The sequence below is a fragment of the Parasteatoda tepidariorum genome, chromosome X1 (genome assembly GCF_043381705.1).
Source record: "Parasteatoda tepidariorum isolate YZ-2023 chromosome X1, CAS_Ptep_4.0, whole genome shotgun sequence".
NCBI classification, from domain to species: Eukaryota; Metazoa; Arthropoda; class Arachnida; order Araneae; family Theridiidae; genus Parasteatoda; species Parasteatoda tepidariorum.
In genome coordinates, this window is record NC_092214.1 from 1923489 (window position 1) to 1942804 (window position 19316).

Here is a 19316-nt window from a genome sequence, read left to right on the forward strand (position 1 = left end):
GTATGTTTATTCAGAAAAAGCATGATTATACGTCTGATTTCGTAACTTAACATATCATCTGCATATTCGAGGTCTCAGCTTCAAACCTTTTAGATTGAGTTTTAATATATAAAGATCCAATCATTAAATCAAAAATTGTTCAGGGTGGTCTGCTTATTTTCATTCTTAATTATTTTTTCTGTTCACAGTACAGTTCCTAAGTTTGGACCCCTTAATGAAAAGTTTACTTTTTACGCATTTCACCAAATCTTGATAACTTTTTAAACGAATTGAAATTTTTTAACACTATTATAAAATTTGTTTATCCAAAGATAATTCCATGCAAAATATAACTTTTATTAAATATTTATAATTTTTTTTCTAATTATATTATTTAATAATAGTCGAAAAACTTTTGAACTGTATGGTATAAAATTTTTAAATCACTTTAAAGAATGTTATTTGAATTGGAAAAAATACAAAATTCGATCGAATAGTTCCCTGAGAAATTGAAGTTTGAAAAAATCGTAAATTTAAAATTCGATTTCTCGGAACATAGGAACTAAAAGTTTTTCTACTATTAATGAATAAAATAATAAATAATAGTTGATATTTACTAAATGTTATATTTTGCACGGAATTATCTTTGGATAAACGAATTTTATAATTGTCTGAAAATTTTTTTTCAATTCGCTTTAAAAGTTCGCGAGACATGATGCAATACTCAAAAAGTAAAATTAACGTTAAGAGGTGCAAACTTTAGAACGGTCTCCTGACCTTTTAGGAATATATATCGCGATTACCCTCTATATTTTGGGTGTCCGAATCAATCGAAAAGAAAGGTATGTCTCTGTATAATATTTCTTTTAAACTGAATTTCGTCACCAACCAAAAATAAAAGTATACAAGTTTTTTCATTTTACAGATCAATTTTTTAATTTGTAACATTAAGTATATACAATAAAATAAAGCCCTTTTTTAAAGAAAAAATGCCTTTTAATACAATTTCAGGCAGTCCTGGAATTTATTTATCCTTACCGACTTTTTTTAGCTTCTCTGTGGGAACTTACACAACTCCTAGAGAAGTACAAATGGATGATAGATGTCAGGCGGTTAATTATCTGGCTGAGACTATGTTCTCAGCAGACAGGTATTTCTTAGTATATTTGAATTATTGTATAAATATTAGTAGAAAAAGCAAATACAGATTTTATTTCTAGACTGAATAATGGAATGCAATACTTTACTCAATTTTGATACATAACAGAAAAATGAACACCATTTTTGCGATCATTTCAGATTAAGTAGGATTTAATTTAAAAACTTTTGCAATGCTCCCTTCCCTATCTTACTTGTGAGCTTCAATTTTCGTCATCAATAAATTAGCTTTTTATTTGCGTAACTTAAGTCTAAAAAAATTTATTTAACGTACAAAACTACAATGCTTTGATTGTGCATTTGCATTACTTTGATGACTTCTGCTTTTTCATATTTCATAATCACAAAAATTCCGTTGAAACTGCTAAATTTGCAACACTCAGACAAAAGGACAAAAGAAAAAGTTAAACACGCGTTACAAATGTTAGAATTAATCTTTGAAATTTCATTACTAGCAATTTCTCTTACATTCTTTTTCATTTAAACTTAATTGTTTATTTCCAATCTTAAAAAACCTCCATTTTATAGTAGTAGTTGTATGCAATCCCAGATTTTAAAAACCCTTCCGATTCTATGTTGGGAAAAATGGCTTTCTTAAGGAGACTAAATTCGAGATTATTTAATCTTTTGATCTATTTTTCACATTTAAATTGGGGATTATTATTGTGAAATTAGTATAATAGCGATTGATAGACAGAAAATTTGGGAATTTTTACACTGATAAACAGTTAGATAGTAAACTAATTTTTGGAGTTTCCTTTTTTTCTGTGAATAAACAATTACATCTCTTTTTTAATGTTCCTAAATTAATTTAAAGTGCTAATATTTATATTTTCAAAGCTTGTTTATTGTGTTTATTTTTAACGAAGTATAAAACAATTTATTTAAGGCAAAATCAATTTTAGTTTTGTGTTATCTTCTACTGTAGTATACTTCCTTTTATAATCTATCAAAGCTGATTAACATTAATTAGATGTCGATCTTATTCATTTTTATAGGAAAATACTAGCATTGAGGAGATTCTACAAACGACTGAGTCACCAAGATTGATCGGCATTGAACACACATCATGCTTCTACTATGCATTCCCATGTCTACAAAGAATAAAGCTGTAATTTCTACTCAGAATTTTTAAAAATGTGGTGCAGTTGTTGGATTGCTTAAACAACTAAAATTACATAGAAATTTCAATAAAAATTAGATCTTCTGTGCATGTCCTTGTTCATCATTTTTATTAAAACAAAATCCCTGAATGTGCTTCAAGAAAACTTCCCACTCATGCCAGTATGAATAAATACTTCTCTCATGTTCTGAAATTTCTCTACTAGTGTTTCTCTACTAGTTGATTGTATTTTTTTTTTCGAAATTTTATTTTGAATGAAGATTCAAATATATCAAACCACAATAAATTTTTTCCCTGTAATTTTTTAGCAATTTTGTAAGAAATGAGAATATTTTAATTGTGATTTTGTTTCAGCTCCTGAACAGTCCAGATAAGTTAGAGAAAATTATTTCATTATTTATTATTGGATAGAAATTGCAATAATTGGAATATTTTTTAAACATGAATAATTTTTGGATATGTCTTAAATTTGAAATTTTATTTAAATGCTTTAATAAGAGTAATAAGTAAATGACATTGTAAGTTAATCAATATTTATAATAAATTTACAAATACTAAATATGGCAAGAAAGATATTTAAATGAAATTACCCGCGGAATTCATCTCATTTTGAGAATAAATGTATCAAAAAGACGTTTAGAACGTGTATTCTCCAAAATAGATTATAAGTGGTTGGGTTTTCCAATTTTGAAATTAAACGATTTTCTGTGGCGTCTTGAAATACTCAAAATGTGATAGCAGACATGGGCAATTTAGGACACAGATCCAAATTGGAACAATCTTTTAACCCAAATTAGTTTTTTTTAAACCCAATTTAGGTTTTTTTCTTGTTCCAAAATACACAGCGATATTCAAAACAGGCATGACCCAATTTAGTATGAACCCAAATTGGTAATCTTATACCTATGAACCTTTTAACCGAAATTAGGTTTTTTTTTTACCCATTTTAGTTTTTTATTTCTGTGTACGACAAACTTCTTAGTCACCTTCAAAATCCCGACATTAATGATACAAAAATTGTCTGTTTATAACATAAGGAATTAAATATTATTAGCCACCTGCTATTACGAAAGAATTGTTATTAGAAAAATACATTTTCTTAACATACTTTTTGCATTGATATGTAAGAGCTAAAATACATTTTTCGTGCTTTATTAATTGAGGTGAAACAGGAAATGATAAGATAAATGGTCAAGAAGCTATATGGGTTTTGCGTACAGAAAGTACAATCTTGTACTTGGACTTTTATAAGCATCTCATGTTGTTATACAGACAAGTGAGGTATTTTTTCTCGTCAATTTTTTCTTGCTTAATCGAATGGAAAAAAAGGACTAATATTTCAAAAAAAAAAATTACAAATAAAAATTACTGTTTTCTGAATTATAGTAATTATGAAGAAATTCATACATAATTTCATAAGCTATTAATCTTATCGACTTGAGTTTTTACTCAGTCAATACAGCATGTTAAATTATATTAGAAAATGTACCTGACATGTTTATGTAGACTCTAGGTAGCAATGTATCCATAAGAACAAGTCAATAGAAATACTTTTTATATATAGCCTTTAAATATATTCAATCTATTAACTCTTGTACAGTCTCATTCAATTCAGCGTAAAAAATAAAACAATACCTTACTTGTTTAGATAGTAATGTTGGATGTGTACTCACTTAAAATGAACGAGTGAAAATCACTCAAATTGAGTGCCATTTCATTCTTTCATCTAGAAAAAAGGAGCCTCTCATCTTGAGTGAAAAATCACTCAAGTGAAAGAATAATATGGAAATCACTCAAGTTTGAGTGAAAAAATTTCACTCAAACCTGAGTGATTTTCAATCGTGTTTGAGTGATTTTCAGTATTACTTGAGTGGATCGTTTTCACTCAAACTTGAGTGATTTTCAGTATCACTTGAGTAGATCGTTTTCACTCAAACTTGAGTTATTTTCAATCGTGTTTGAGTGATTTTCAGTATCACTTGAGTGGATCATTTTCACTCAAACTGGAATGATTTTCAATCGCTTTTGATTGATTATATGTATCACTTGATTGGGTCTTTTTAACTTGAATTTGTGTGAATTTCAATAATTTTTCATTCATAATTAGCCACATTTAAGTGAATATATTTTAATCATACTATCATTAGTTATTATTTTTACTTGAATGTCATTTAAATAACATTCGAATTAAATTGATCCTTTTCCGACTATTCACTGAATCTTTTAATGTCTGTCGTAAATAAGATGAAAGGAAAAATATTTTTAGCATATTTAATAGCAATAATTTATCAGCATTAATTTCTTTTAAATTTCATCAATGATTTGCTTGGTAATTAATAAGTTTTCTTTTAAATTATAAAACTAAATGGTGATAGTTGATAAAAAAAAGTGAAAGTTTAGTAACCCATCTGTGTTTAATAATATGCTGAATATAATTGCAAGATAATACTCTTTAGATATCGAAAGCTTTGTGACAGACTTAAATACAACATTTCAAGGGTTTTTAACTTTTTGTAATGAAACAAATTTTTTATTAACAGTTTACATAATTTTTAATTTTATTTAGGTATTCAAATAGTAATTAAAGTGACTTCATTTAGTACGTTAAATCGTACTTAACCATTTCCATCCTAGTTCTTGGGAACATAATTTTGATAATTCCTCTACATTCCATTTTATTTGGATGGTAACTTTTCTAGTTATTACTTTATTTATAAATGGTTTAAAAAAAATATACTTAAAAAATATTTTTAGATATTTGTGAAAGGCAAGAGCATAAGGTCTTTTTAACAGGGTACCTACTAAATTTCAGGAAAAATTCCCTAACTTTTCCAAGTATTCCAAGTAAATTACAACTAAAATCAAGATCGTATTTTATCTATATCCTTCCATTTTTCATCAGAAAAATTTGATTATTTCATTTGTAATGGCAAATATTAGATTTTATGCATAAAAAAATATATCATTAAATGAGGAAGGGGACATTTCAGTTTGACAAAAATATAAAATTTTTGCAACAAATAATTGTAATAGATTTAGAATTGTTTAACTCGATTCTCAATAACTAACTACTGTTACTGATAATTTTAAGACTGGTTATTTTCCAGATATAAAATATTCTTCCAGATTTTGTGAAAAAAATTACAACTTGCCCAGACTATTCCCTGATTTTTGGAGCTAAAATAAAATTCCCTGACAATGTCAGATTTTCCCTGTTTTAATCGTTCATTTGTTTAATTCTAATTAACAAAATGAACTGAACTCAATTTAATTGTAAAAAAAAACATAGTAGCATCTTTGGTAATTTTTAACTAGCTTATATATCACGTTATATGCATATGTAACACAACTCTAAAAATCACATTAAGTCATCAATGATAATTATTAAAAATATATAACTTTCATGTCAGCAAAATTATACAGATCTTAGTTTTTAATTCTTTACCACTTTATAAAATGTCTTCTCGAAGTGGAGCAGTCAGCATCCTTACAAAAAGAATTGGTGCCTGAAAGCTATGATGCAACTGCAAAGGGTTATAGCTTTTAACATAAAATGTGAGAATGCATTAGTGAATAAGACAACTAAATTACAGAAAAAAAAAGATATTTTATTGTATATGTCTTATTTTACATATATTCTTTATGTGTTCACTCTAGATGGTAGAATATTTAAGTTTTCTATAGTGCTTTTAGAAGCACCTTTTTCAGCTCACAGAGCATAAACTAAAGAAACGAGAAGAACATAGTGCTTGATTTACTTTACATTACATTAAAAACAAAGTGACCCTTAAACAAAAAGTTAATTGCTCTTATGGAGCAAGTGTCTACATCTACGATCATCTTATCCAATGTAAGAAAAAACTTCAATTCCTCTGGGCTTTTTCCATTTCACATTTGAGCTGGGCAGTCAGTTTTATTTAGCTCTTCATCAAAATTCATATTTTCCAGGAAAAAAACATTTATACATTATGTAGACAATTTTTAAGACATAAATACTAATTTTGGTACATTCTTTTTCTAATAAACTGACAAATTAATACTTTTTTCCCCTTTTCGCACTGGTAAAATACAAACTGTTTTAATTAAAATTTCGAAATACTTTAAAATTCTTAAACATTTTTGTAAACCTGAAAAAGACTTCTATAGCATATCTTTTATTCAAAAAATAAATTATAAAATAAAATTTATATCATTATTAAAATTCAACAATCAAACAACACAATAAGTCGGAAAAATGCATTTAATATACATCACATTATTTACTCCTTTCACTTTAGTATATAAAGCACACTATTATTTATTTATTTCTGTTTAACTCACATACAGGGCATGTGCGAAAAAAAAATTTGAAAGCAATTTTTATAATTTTAGAGGGAATCGTCTAAATTTTGATTTATTTTCAATTTAATGAGAGAGGGAGTACTCTTTGATTTGAAAAAAAATCATTTATCATACTACCGGTTTCAAAGTTAATTTTATCAACATTCAGGTTTTTTTCTTGTCAGTTTTTCTTTTTCCTTTTTCAGTTATCGAAATAAATTTAAAAAAGAAGTCTTTGCTGTCTCAATCATATGTAGCATATGATTTAACCGTAGTGGTAATCCTTCAGTCATTTCTATGCATTGTCAAAATAACTGTACTATTAAAAACCTAGAGAAGTGGCACATTTACAGTTTCGTCCCTTCACTTTTATATAGTTAATAGGATAATCTGTTAAATATGCTTACACCAGGAAATCTTACAACACAATCTGAACTATCTTGTTCTGAATCTGATTACTATGTGAGAACTGGAATATAAGAGCAGAATTATTTTTAATAAATGATATAAAATACAGGGAATCTATAAATGGAGTTTGCCGGCCAGGTGGCGTAGTGAGTCAGCGTGCTTGACTGTGAAGTCAGTAGCCGCGGGATCGAATCCCGCCCAGGGCATGGATGTTTCCCTCCCCTCTCCGTATGTGTGGTTCTCTGTTGTGTGCTGTGTGAATTTGGCTCCCCCTATGAATTTTGTAATAATTACGTGTACAGATGAATACTGAAATTAATATATATATATATATATATAAATCTNATATATATATATATATATATCATTTATACCGACATAACAAAATTTTCTGCAAATATATATACTTTGATGATAGCTTTTCCGAAGAAACACCCTTTTCGTTGCCATAATTACTGTGTGCTCGCAACGAATTGTTTTTGGGCCAAGTAGTGCTCTTGTTGAATTGTCGTTGGGACGAATTGTACTCACACAGGATTGTTCCACGACAAATTGTGAGCAACGAATTGACACAGAACCATTGCCATCTACTCTACACTGATCATGGATTTCTGAGGAATTCATAGGAGTTTTTTTTTCAATAGTACTGCTTTTGAAAGCATTGGTAGAATGATTTTCATTATAATAAATTTTTATTATTAGCGGAGAAACCCTCTTTATGCCTAAGTAGGAAAATTTTGGGTTAAGGACGTAGTTAAGCTACTTATAATTAACGTAATTCCCTAACAGCATGAATATAAAAAAAAAAACTAATGATTTAGCAATATATTTTCGGGCCTTATTCCTGGTGGAATTTTGGAGGAGTGAAAATAAAATCGCGCCTAGATTCGTATTACCAAACTCTGATGGGAGCATAACAGAGAAATTAACTTAAATCCCTGACAACAATTAACGTAACGTAACAATTAACAATTATTTAATTCACAATAAAAATTTTAGAATAAATGTGTATTTCTTTCTGGTGGCAGGAATTAACATAAACTATTGCAAAAGTTTCTTATAAATGCCTTAAAAAGATATTTTTTTCTAATCAAAAGAACCAATTTATAATAATAAAAAGCCAGGCTGTTATTCACAAAAAAAATGCTGTTATTCAAAAGCCATGCATATTCATGCTATTAACTGAGCCAATGTAACGAGAATAAAAAAGCGTCTAATTGTTTATAGATAAAATTCCTTGATAGTATACATAACAAATAGCAGCAATAAATAAGTTAAATTACTATGTTTAGAAATAAGGAATTTGTTTTTTATTGTTTGAGAAGCACTTTTTGAGAATATACGAATATATACTAATACAAGATGTGATACGAAAAAAGACTGAATTGAGATCATTAATAAGAAAGGCTTGCTTTATATATAAAGGGAAAGTCCTGAAAGGGTTAATTTTATTTAAATAGAAAGTTTATTGAAAGAGTAGTGAATATTTAGTGCATCAATCGAATTTGCTGCTGTTAACACTGTCACTTTTTAAAAAGTGTGCATTATACCATCTTACTGAAAAGAATCCCCTAAATTTTTAATCGGAACTTAAATATAAAGCAAACAAACAGCCAATATTTTTAATTTGTAAACATAAAAGCTTGTTAATTTAGCCAGATTTTTCCAACTTTATGAAAACCATTATTACCATGTAACCATAGCCATAAACCATCATAGTGTTCACATATTTTTATAAGCCAGTTGGAAGAAACTTTTCATTGATTAAAAAATAAGATCACAAAAGCTTTTTATTTTACAAAGCTCTGGATTTTTTTATTTTGGTCTTTTGCACCTTTTTCCTAATTGGCATAAAGAGCGCGGGTTAAAGACGAACGAAACTAAACCCAACTGTTATGAATGACTGTAACTGTTATGAATGACTCAAAACTCCAATCTGCGTCAGATTCAGTAAATTTACATGTATATTAACGAATCTTCAAGGATAAGTTAAAAATTGTCTTTGTGATATTAATGAAGTACAATTTAGCCATTTGCATTTTAAAATAACAGGTATTATAAGTGACCCATGTTTAACGTTTATTTTTAAAATATTTTTTTACTTATTTTTTAATCTGTCAACTATAATAGGATTGCTTGGTTAAATTTAAAGTATTTTTTTCATATTTCAGATAGATAAGAGGTTCAATGGGTAACTCTCATTCACAATCAGTATCTCGCTTTGCTCCTTCTCTTCTTCATAACCATGAAAACAACCATAAGGAAGGAAAAAAGTTTAGTAGTAAATTTGCTAGTCCTGAAAATCGTGTCCTTCCTATAGCATCAAACCCACCTCAACGATTACGCAGTACAGATAATGGCTGTATTTTACAAAATGGAGGTACCATCAGCGGCAGGAAAGCTAATCCAGTATCAGAACCAGAATTCGTCCAGGTTTTACAAAAAAAATGTCATTCTATGCAATCGACATTGTACGGCCACCGAAAATCTCATAGTGATCCTGATATAGTTCGCATGATGATGAATGATTCAGATGAGGATGACTCAGACATTGATGGACGATGTGAAGAAACTATAAATAAAAGAAGTATAATTGCAGTCAGTCCCAGTAAAGCTAAAATTAAATCAAGAAAAAAGAAAAGAGCACCTCAGCCTCCCCAGTCTAACACTTTACCTAGAACACTAAGTCGAATTCCGGTTTCATATAATAATGAAAATCCACGAACTAATAAATGTTGTCTTATAGCTCACGACTATGGTGATACACCTAGGCGACCTTTACCTCCAATTCCTCCTGAAGAAATGCCTCCTCCTCCCCCACCACCACCTCCAGATTATAATAAAGGATCAGATGATGTGATTGCACTTAAAACAGTTAGTAAAAATTATGAAAAGAATAGGAGAACAGTTGAAAAATGGAAATTTAGGTCAAATCAGGAATCTGTAGAAAAACGGAAACGTTGTAAATCTTTAGATCGGGTAGAGGAACAAAGAATTCGGGAAAATGTTGAAAACAGGACTGACAGATGCCAAAGAAATAACAGTTTAAGAAACCTTACTTGTAGTGAAAGTAATTTGTATCCATCGGGAGAGGACGAAAAACCTTTGAATTTTGCATTGAAAGACGCAATTACTGATGCTGCTAAAAAGCGAGCTGAAAGAATCAAAAGGGAACATAGAAACCAGTCATTCAAACTATCAATGCAACATTCTCAAGATTCGAAGGAACGCTGTGAACCTCCCACAAATAAACATTTTCATGGATATAGAAATGACGTTCAACAAATTCATAGAAATAGTAATTCTAAACACGAAAGACAAAGCAGGAATGATAAATTTGTAACAGACCATCGTGATGTACCTAATTTGGCTCGAAATTCATCACTTCATAAAATTTCATCAATTACCAGAAATGATTACGAGTATAATATAAGAAATAATGATATGGTCACACAATTGGAACAAAAACATTTTAGTCCTAGGTTACCAAAAGTTTCAGCACCTGACTATGAAATTCGACAAAATAAATGGGAACCAACTTTTTTGGAATCAAATACGCGATTTAATCCTGAAGGAGCAATATCTAGTTCCACACCTTCCGAGGAAGAACTGGAAATAGATCTTCAGCTTCGACCCACATTGCCCAGAAGACCAGTAGAAATCTCACGTTTTTCACCCACAGATGTTTGGAAATCCATTAATTTGGACTTTTTTAAATCTCACCAACAAAGATCCGATGTTAGTAGTGATGATGCTGATGACTTATTAGAAGAAAAAATATGTCGTATCAACAGGCCTGTAGCCCCAAGAAAATTGATACATGATAGAAGCGGAGATTCTGGAATTTCTCCGGATGCAGGTAGTCCAATGTTAATTAATGAAAGCTTGGAAACTCTCGTTATGAATAATATTCAGATATGTAATGCATCTCCTGATGAGCATAATTCTATGTGGGTACCTCAACATGACTTGGCAGATGATAGTGAATGTGGTAGTGATAACTCACCATCCGATGATAGAAATAGACCATCTAAAAATATACAAGCAAAATTTTCGATGCCAAATCTTATGTTTCCTTCTAGATCTCTTCCAAGAACAGACCAAAGGAATGTTTTTGATGAAATACTCTATCCAGAAAAAGAAAAGATTAAGAGTAAAGGCAGACGAAAGAAAAGTTGCAAAAATTCAGAAGGGCAACATTTTAATAGTTTAAGAAATCTCAAGAAAGCATTGGGCTTAAGAACAAAAGCTCCAGTTGAAGAGAACAAAGGCTTAGATTCTAACTGGTCATTAAGTAGAAGTCTGCCTAATTTCATTAATAATCTTAATGTTGAAAAGCCAGAAAATGAAACAACAGAAATGTATATACTTGAGCATGTAAGGCGCAGCAATTCTGAATCAAAAGCCAGGCAACAAGAAAGGGAAACTAATAAATCACCACATGGTAATCCTGTCATGAATCCCGAATGGAAAAAATCCTTCCCTGGTCAATCCTCTGAAGGACATGTCATTTATTTACCAGAGTATAAATCGACTCCATTAAAAAAGCATTCAATAGTAGATGATATCTACGTCAATACCGATAGTGAATTAGTAATGAAGAAACCAATTAATAGGAAGAAATATTCATATCAAAGTACCGTTAAGCAAGAAGAAAAGAAAAAATTGGAAGAAAAGTTGGCTCGAGAAGTTGAAGCTCGAGAAAGAAAAAGGCAGGAAGAAATTGAGTGGATGAACAAAGTTGAAGAAGAATTTCGAAAGCAGAGAGACAAGGAAAAAGTGAATATTCGTCATCAACTCAGAATCCTTAGCCTTCAAGAAAAATCACCAAAAAACTTGAATCATTTGTATGAAAGAGAACTTCATGAAAACGATGTTGCAGAATATATTGAGAGTGTGTGTAAATTATATCCAAGTCCAGAAACACCACATGAAGCACAACATACATATAACGATTTAATTGCTGAAAGTAACTGGCAACAGCCAACAGGGATGAAAAAATGGCTGAAACGACAAAACAGAGATTGTCCCACCAGACCAGAACCAGAAGGAGGTCGTTCATCAAGTGATGATTGCAAACAAATGGATGGAAAAAAAAGTTCTGATAGGAGACTCCAAAATAATAGCAATTATTACAAAAATAGCAGGTAATCAGCATTTTAATATAAATTATATTTAAATCAATAATATGTATGTTTAGTAATCAAAGCTTCAAAGAAACATGCTTAGAAAAAATTATTTAAGCTTTCAAGTATTGCTAATCACTTCTCTCGGTTAAATATATTCTAAGCTTATACATAAAAATATTTTTATATATTGTTAATACTTAAGCAATAAAATATTTTTGATATAAATTCTTATGAGCTGCTGGACATAGTTTTATTATAGCCATGAATTTCGTTTTTGCTAGGTAAGTATAGGTTATTTTTTCATACTATGAAGTCAATATGCAATGTTGTGAACTGGATAAATGTAAGTATACTTTGATAATTAAATTTATTAAACATTGGAAACATATCGTTTCTATTTATGAAATTGAAATTATTCTACTAGTTTTTATTAGTTTACGCAATTAATTTTCAGATTATCAAACAAAAATTTTACTACATTTTAATAAAACATTTATCTTTCAATCCATAGCGCTAAACAAGACGAATGTGCAATGTGCAAAATAAATAAAAAAAAAATTTGGACCATCCTGAGTAACTTTTGATCTAATGATCGCATCTTCACGTTCCAGGACTCAAGTCTTAAAGGTTTGAGGAAGCAACCTCAAATATTCAAATTAACTAGTAAAGACGATATTTTAAGTTACGAAGTCAGACACCTTTGAATAAACATAACTTTTTTTCAACGAACCATATTTCCCAGAGTGCAACTAGCCCTCTATTTTGAGGATCAAAAATCCGAATAAAAAGGTATGTTTAATTAGAGAAAGTACATTTTCATGCCTGATTTCGAAATTTAAAATATTGTCTGCCTGCACACATTAATTAGCATATTTAAAATCAGTAGGCAAAATTTTATGTATTATGCAAATTATTTGAAAATCAAATGTTCTTTGAAAGTTGAAATTCATAACCTTCAAATCTTGTGCTATAAAAACCTGTTTAATGGAGAGAGAAAGACGGCACCCAGATAAATTTTGATGATGAGATGAAAGATATCATTTATAGGGTAGCAACATATTCAAATCTTGTGCTATAAAAACTTATTCAACGGAGAGAGAAAGACGGCCTCAAGCACCCAGAAAAATTTGATGATATGGCAGAAAGACGAACGCAGTGGTATATGACTGCATGTTCAACGAGTTCAAAATAACTAAGATTTAAATCACTGTAAATGTTAATATACAACTATTATGTTTTTATAAAATGCTGTGTTTGATCTACAAGCTGTCTTAGACTCTGCACAGAAAGAACTTACTCTAGAACCTCCTCAAACCATTAAGATTGAGTCCTAGAACGTGAAGATCCGATTAAAAATTTTTCAGGGTTGTCTATTTTTAATTTTGAGAACAGTACTTCTATGATTACGTGATATTTTAAGTTTCATTAATTTAGTTTTTGTTTCTTTGCTTCAGATGTAAATGTGAACATGGTAATGATTGCAGTATTTGCGAAGGGAGCTTTAAGAGAAAAACACGTAATTTTTCCAGAAATGAACTCTCTGCTGACCCCATATATAACCAAACTTCAATAGTTCACTCAAGTATCTCGAAACAAGAGGTATATTCATTTGTTTATATTTTTTCCTCCTAATTTTCAAATCTTTATCTATTCACGTCGTATTTTCATTAGTATTTATTTGTGGGAAATACATATTACTTACAAAGAAATTTAACAGAAGCTTCAATATTTTTTTAAACATTTTAGCATTGTGAATAGATTACCTTGCTCTATATGGATCAATGATAAAATTTTTGTTAACTGAGCCATTATTTTTGAAAGTGAAATGAGTCAATTAGGAGATAAAAAATCATTTATTTACGATCGAAAAGCTATTTATGATTTTAATAATCATTGGCGCATTTTGATGTTTCATCAAAGTATAATGTTTAAAACATCAATCATAAATGCCTTTGTCAATATTTCTAAATTTATTCAATTTTCAAATTTTATAATAATAATTTTGTTTAAAATTAAAAATTGTTCCAAAAATTTTGTTTAATTTTGTTGAATATTTTTAAAGTTACAGCAAAAACAAAAAAAAAATTTTGTTTTTATCAAAATGTTCTTTATAATTATTTAAGCGAAATTCCACGTAAATATTCAAAATAATAACCAAAGCGATCGATTCTAGTTCTAAGCTGATTGCCAAGGCTTATGGCATAGGATGTTTAAAAATGCGTTGTCCTTGAAACCTCTAGAAGCTTTAAAATATATTGATAAGTATGAGAATATAAACACCTCTAATGTTATAGAATAAATATTTCCTGAGAAATTTTAAAGAAATGTCAAGTACAGAAATCTCCCTTATTGTGGAGTAGTGTTCTTCAGACAAAAAATGAACTTAACTAAAATACCAAAAGAATCTTTCAGATTTGAAATCACCACATTCGAATTAGGTAAAAATTGCAACAATTCGATAGTTTCAAGTGACAACAAGTTGTAAAATTCAAAAATGTGAGACACTTTTACTATCTGTAAAAAATTAGTTTTAATGTAGTATGTATTCACGATGAATTTAATAGTGATGTAATGGAATCTTTTCTTAATTACTCAAGAGAATCGATCTTACATACGACTTCATATTGAAGTAAAAGTTCAATATAAACCAATTACGGTTTTTATCAATCATAATTAATATTTAACAGAAACAATTACGTTGAGTAAAAATTGTTTTTCGTTTTCATTATAAATTATTTTTATAAATTCAATTTTCATTAACTTATTCCTCTATAAATAATCGAATGTTAATGCATTTAGACACTCACCATTAGTGCCTCAACAAATTTCAATTTTCTAGATATCAAAAGAAGTTTATGCTGACCATATTTTAAGTTACGCGACACAAAAGAATTATACCCGTTTTCGACGGAATTTTCAAAATATGATTAGCACTCTTAAAATGGGATTCTAATAGTTTAGACAGTCGATCGTTCTTTAACCTTTTAGGATGACATTTTTAATATTTTGAGAGTAAAAAATTTATCGAAACAAAGCATATTTATTTAGAGAAGTTACGTTTTTTTTCTTCTTATTTATTAACTAAATTAGCGAAATATTGTGCTCACAAATCACATATTTAAGTTTAGCCCCTCAAACTTTTAACAATGTATCTGAGTAATTTGCAATCCGATTATTTGAGCAAAAGTTATTAATATGTTTCATTATTTATTTTGTGTTTAAACTCGAGAAGGAATAAAGTAAAATATCTAATAATTAAGAGGACCAGGTTTTTTCATGATTTCTCTGAAAGGATTCCATGATTTTTCGAAGTAAATCATTATTATTTTTAAAAATAAGGGCTATATAAAATTTCCCTTTCAGGTTCATTCTTGTCTTTCTCATGAAAATGGCGTAAAAAACAATAGTTTAATGCCAGATTCAAATAAGAGTCGATTTACACCTGACTCTGTTGAAGAACATGAACTACATACAAGATTGTGCAGAACAAACAGCGGGCGTACATTTGAATCTCACTCTTATTATGCATTAGAGAGGCGAAAAGATGAAATACCTGATTACGATCCATTTAAAAAAATGAATGGAGACAAAAAACCCAATCTGTTTTCGACTTTGAATTTTGAAAAAGAACTGAAAGAAAACGTTCGTAAAAAGACAAGAGAATTCGAGAAAAGAACCAGAAAATATCAATCTTGCGATTACAACAGTGATGAGAGTGGTAGTGATGGTCAAGACCACCAGAGACAATCCACAAGAAATCAGAAAAGGAAATCTGAAGAACCATCTTTTACAAGGAATCATCCACACAGAAACGGTGGTCGGGGAAAACAACAAGTTAACAACCATCATGTTAATGGAAGATCCTCCATTTATATTAAGAGCGGTGCCATATTACCTCAGCAAAGAATTCTTAGTGAGTATTATTTTTATGCTCCATTCCATTTCTTGTCATAAAAGGTGTCTCCCTTAATATATAATCCTTAGCAAAACAAATAAGTATGCTTATCGAGAGAGCAGAACGAATGTAATAAACATCAAAACAGATTGAAGCTTGACGGTGTTTCTGTGATTCCTCTTTGTTTCCTGTTACAATCAAACTTGTTTTTATCAACCTTCCTTTTCTGTGATTTGTCAGATTTCGAATGTGTTTTTTTATCGGTTAAATACTAATTTGAGAGTACCAGGGTATAAGGAGTTTCAAAAATACGTATTAAAAACGGTCTTCACGGAATTTCTTATATAATACAAACGATTAAAAATCAATTCCATGTCAACTGCATTCAAATTTTTTGACAGTTTTCTTAAAATAGGAGTAAACTATTTTTATTCACCCACATTTGTTATAAATATGCTGAAAGTAAAGCACTTCAACTATAGCAACTCATAGAGACTCCACTATGAGGAGACAAAGCCCAAATTTCCTAGACACTCATCGATCTGAAGCTGGGTGGGCATTTCATTAAAGCCTTTGATAGCTCAATGCCATCACAGCTTTAACAAATGCTATGACAGATAAAGAAACCTCCAGAAACTCTTACCAATGACGCGGAAATAGGTATAAATATAAAATTGTATTCTAAAAACATAAAACCTTAACTACTTCTTAACTATTCGTTCTATCGACTTGATTTTAATCTCATTTGGTTCTGTGAACACACATCAGAAAGTAACATATGAAGTAATGGTTTAGTTTCTTCCTAAATCTCTCTTGAAATCTTAAGTCTCTCCTTCTAAAGTAATGGTTAGTCAAAAAATTATAAAATAAAATAGAAAATTCTTTTACTAGGAAAACGTAAAGGTTCTCTTCAGGACGCATGCATTACTTTACGGTGGTAAATGCAATACTTCAAAACAAGGAATAATTATTCTAAGATAAAATTACTCTCTATAATGCATCTATATTGCTAAAAAGTAAAAATGCAATTGAAAATGAGTTTGAGATAAAAAGAAAGCAGAAAACAAACTTGCCGACTTGGAGTAAATGTTAAAATGCCTTCACAGATATGCTAATCTAATAGTTAACAAAAATTCACTAAGCAGAAAGAGATATTAAACAGTGCTTATAGATTAAATTGTTAAAAAAATTTTTTAACATATATTTGGCAGAAAAAATATGAAGCAAATTGCATTTCAGAGCTGCCATCTATGAAAAAAGCATTTTAATAAAAAAATATTTGGAAAATTTAAGTAACAAAGCCCTTAATAGGAAGAAAAACCAGTAAAAAAATAATAAAATATAAATAAAAATTAAAATTAATTAAAAAATTAAAATTAAATCGTAAAAAAGAATCCCTTCAAATAGGTAATCGTTGTAGAGTTCAAATCACAGACAAAAATTAGGAATAAACCATTTTATTGGTATTCCTTCTCATATAGGGTGACTGTTTATGAATCAGAGTCTGCATACATGGATAGAATGCCGTTTATAGACTTTATCCTTCATTCATACATTCTTTCATAACAGTAAAGTATACATGTATTACCTGTGTTCATAGAGGATGGCTGTTCATAAATCAGAGTCCATTCCATACGTAAAAAAAACTATATATTAATAATAGCAATAAATAAAAATAAACTGTTTATTACTCTGGTCAATTAAAATTAAATAATTGAAGTTATTATATAATGGCCACAGTTTATTTAGACGTTTACTTAATAAATTAATTGATGCAGTGTAAACAGTCATACATCCAAATTATTCCGCCCAGTGGCTTTAGGAATAGTTTATCATAATTAGTTTTTGCCTTAAAAATAAATCAGAGCTAATTCAAAATTCAGAAAGAAGATATTTAATAAAAAAAAATCAACAGAAGAAAAATATATTCGAATTTATATAAATGTAAAAATTTTTGTGTTCTAAGTGGTTTAAAATTTTTTAAAAATAAAATTGAAGGAATTAGTTAGGAAAATGGCTATTAATTAAATCCATTTTAAATTTATCAGTCCCTTTTAAAAATTCTTTATAGTTGGAATTATTCCTGTAAAACCTAGGACTCTGATTGGGAACAATATTGGAAGAAACCTTACTGGCTATATATANTCTTGGGATGATAATAATCTTTGAGATAAGAGCTGTAATGGCTCAGGGAATAGAGAGTTTTGAAAATTTTAAGTATTGTGTTCCTAGAGTTGATATATATATATATATATGTGTGTGTGTGTGTGTGTGTGGTCCTAAAATATATGTCAAAAATGTAAAGGTAGGTAGAGGGGACATAAATAAGCATATTTCGGATAGGAATGTGCGTGCGATAATGGCACATTAAAGCACTAGTTTGTAAAGCAGTATGAATCAGAGGAAACTGAAAAGACAAGTAAAGACAAAAGAAAATAAAAATTTATCAACAGTTTACAAGAAGTGCTCGAAAAAGCAGCCACCAACATCGATACAAGATTCACAGCGACGGCGCATGGATCGGCGTACATTAGAAAAGACGTTGGGCATGTCGAGCACATGTAAAGCAGCAACAGACAAGCCGGCAACAAGATCTTCTTGATGGGACTCTCGTACACCAGACTTTTAATATGACTCTAAAGGAAAAAATCCAAGCAGGTTAAATCAGGAGAACGCGATGGCCAGGGAACTAGATCACCCCGTCCTATCCAATGCTGGCCGTAAACAGCGTCCAGGTGATTTCTGACGCTCTCTGTACATCCTCTGAGCAGCTAATTCGTTTCCTTGTGTAGCCCCATACATTAAATGCACGTCGGCAAGCTCCACATTGGTGAAACGATGCATGCTGTTTGAGATCCGTGCTAGCAAGCGCTTTTATACGCCGCAGTCATCAGCGCTTCCTACCGGCTCAAGGCGGCATTACCACACACACAATCCTATACGAAATATGATTATTTAAGTCCCCTCTACCAACCTTTACATTTTTGACACGAATTTTAGGACCACCCTGTATATAAGTATTTTTCTTCATATATTCAAGCCATGTTTGTGAAAAATCCTTTTGTGACCTAACCATATTTGATCCTATTTGAAATCAGCACACAAAGAATATAAAAATCAGTTTGTAAATTGCAATCATTCTCTCATAACTATCATTTTTAGGGTCTGTGTTATTTTCGCAGTTTGAGTTCAGATATTTTTAAAATCGAATGAAAAAATTATTGTTCCTCTGACTAAAATCTGTAATTAAATAATTAGTTAATTTTAACTTTAATGTTTGAAACCTTTTTTTACGTATTTATGT

The 19316-nt window shown here is 29.7% G+C and overlaps 1 protein-coding gene across 2 annotated transcripts in view; it reads left to right on the forward strand.

Moving 5' to 3' along the window:
- Window positions 1–19316, forward strand: part of LOC107453026 (J domain-containing protein DDB_G0295729) — a 57695-nt gene that overhangs the window by 35630 nt on the left and 2749 nt on the right. For both annotated transcript variants that reach the window (XM_016069695.3, XM_016069687.2), the window contains 3 exons: window positions 9160–12135; window positions 13572–13716; window positions 15481–16030. In XM_016069695.3, coding sequence (XP_015925181.1) covers window positions 9176–12135; window positions 13572–13716; window positions 15481–16030 — 3655 coding nt within the window. In that variant the 5' untranslated portion in view covers window positions 9160–9175. The remainder of the gene's footprint in view (window positions 1–9159; window positions 12136–13571; window positions 13717–15480; window positions 16031–19316) is intronic.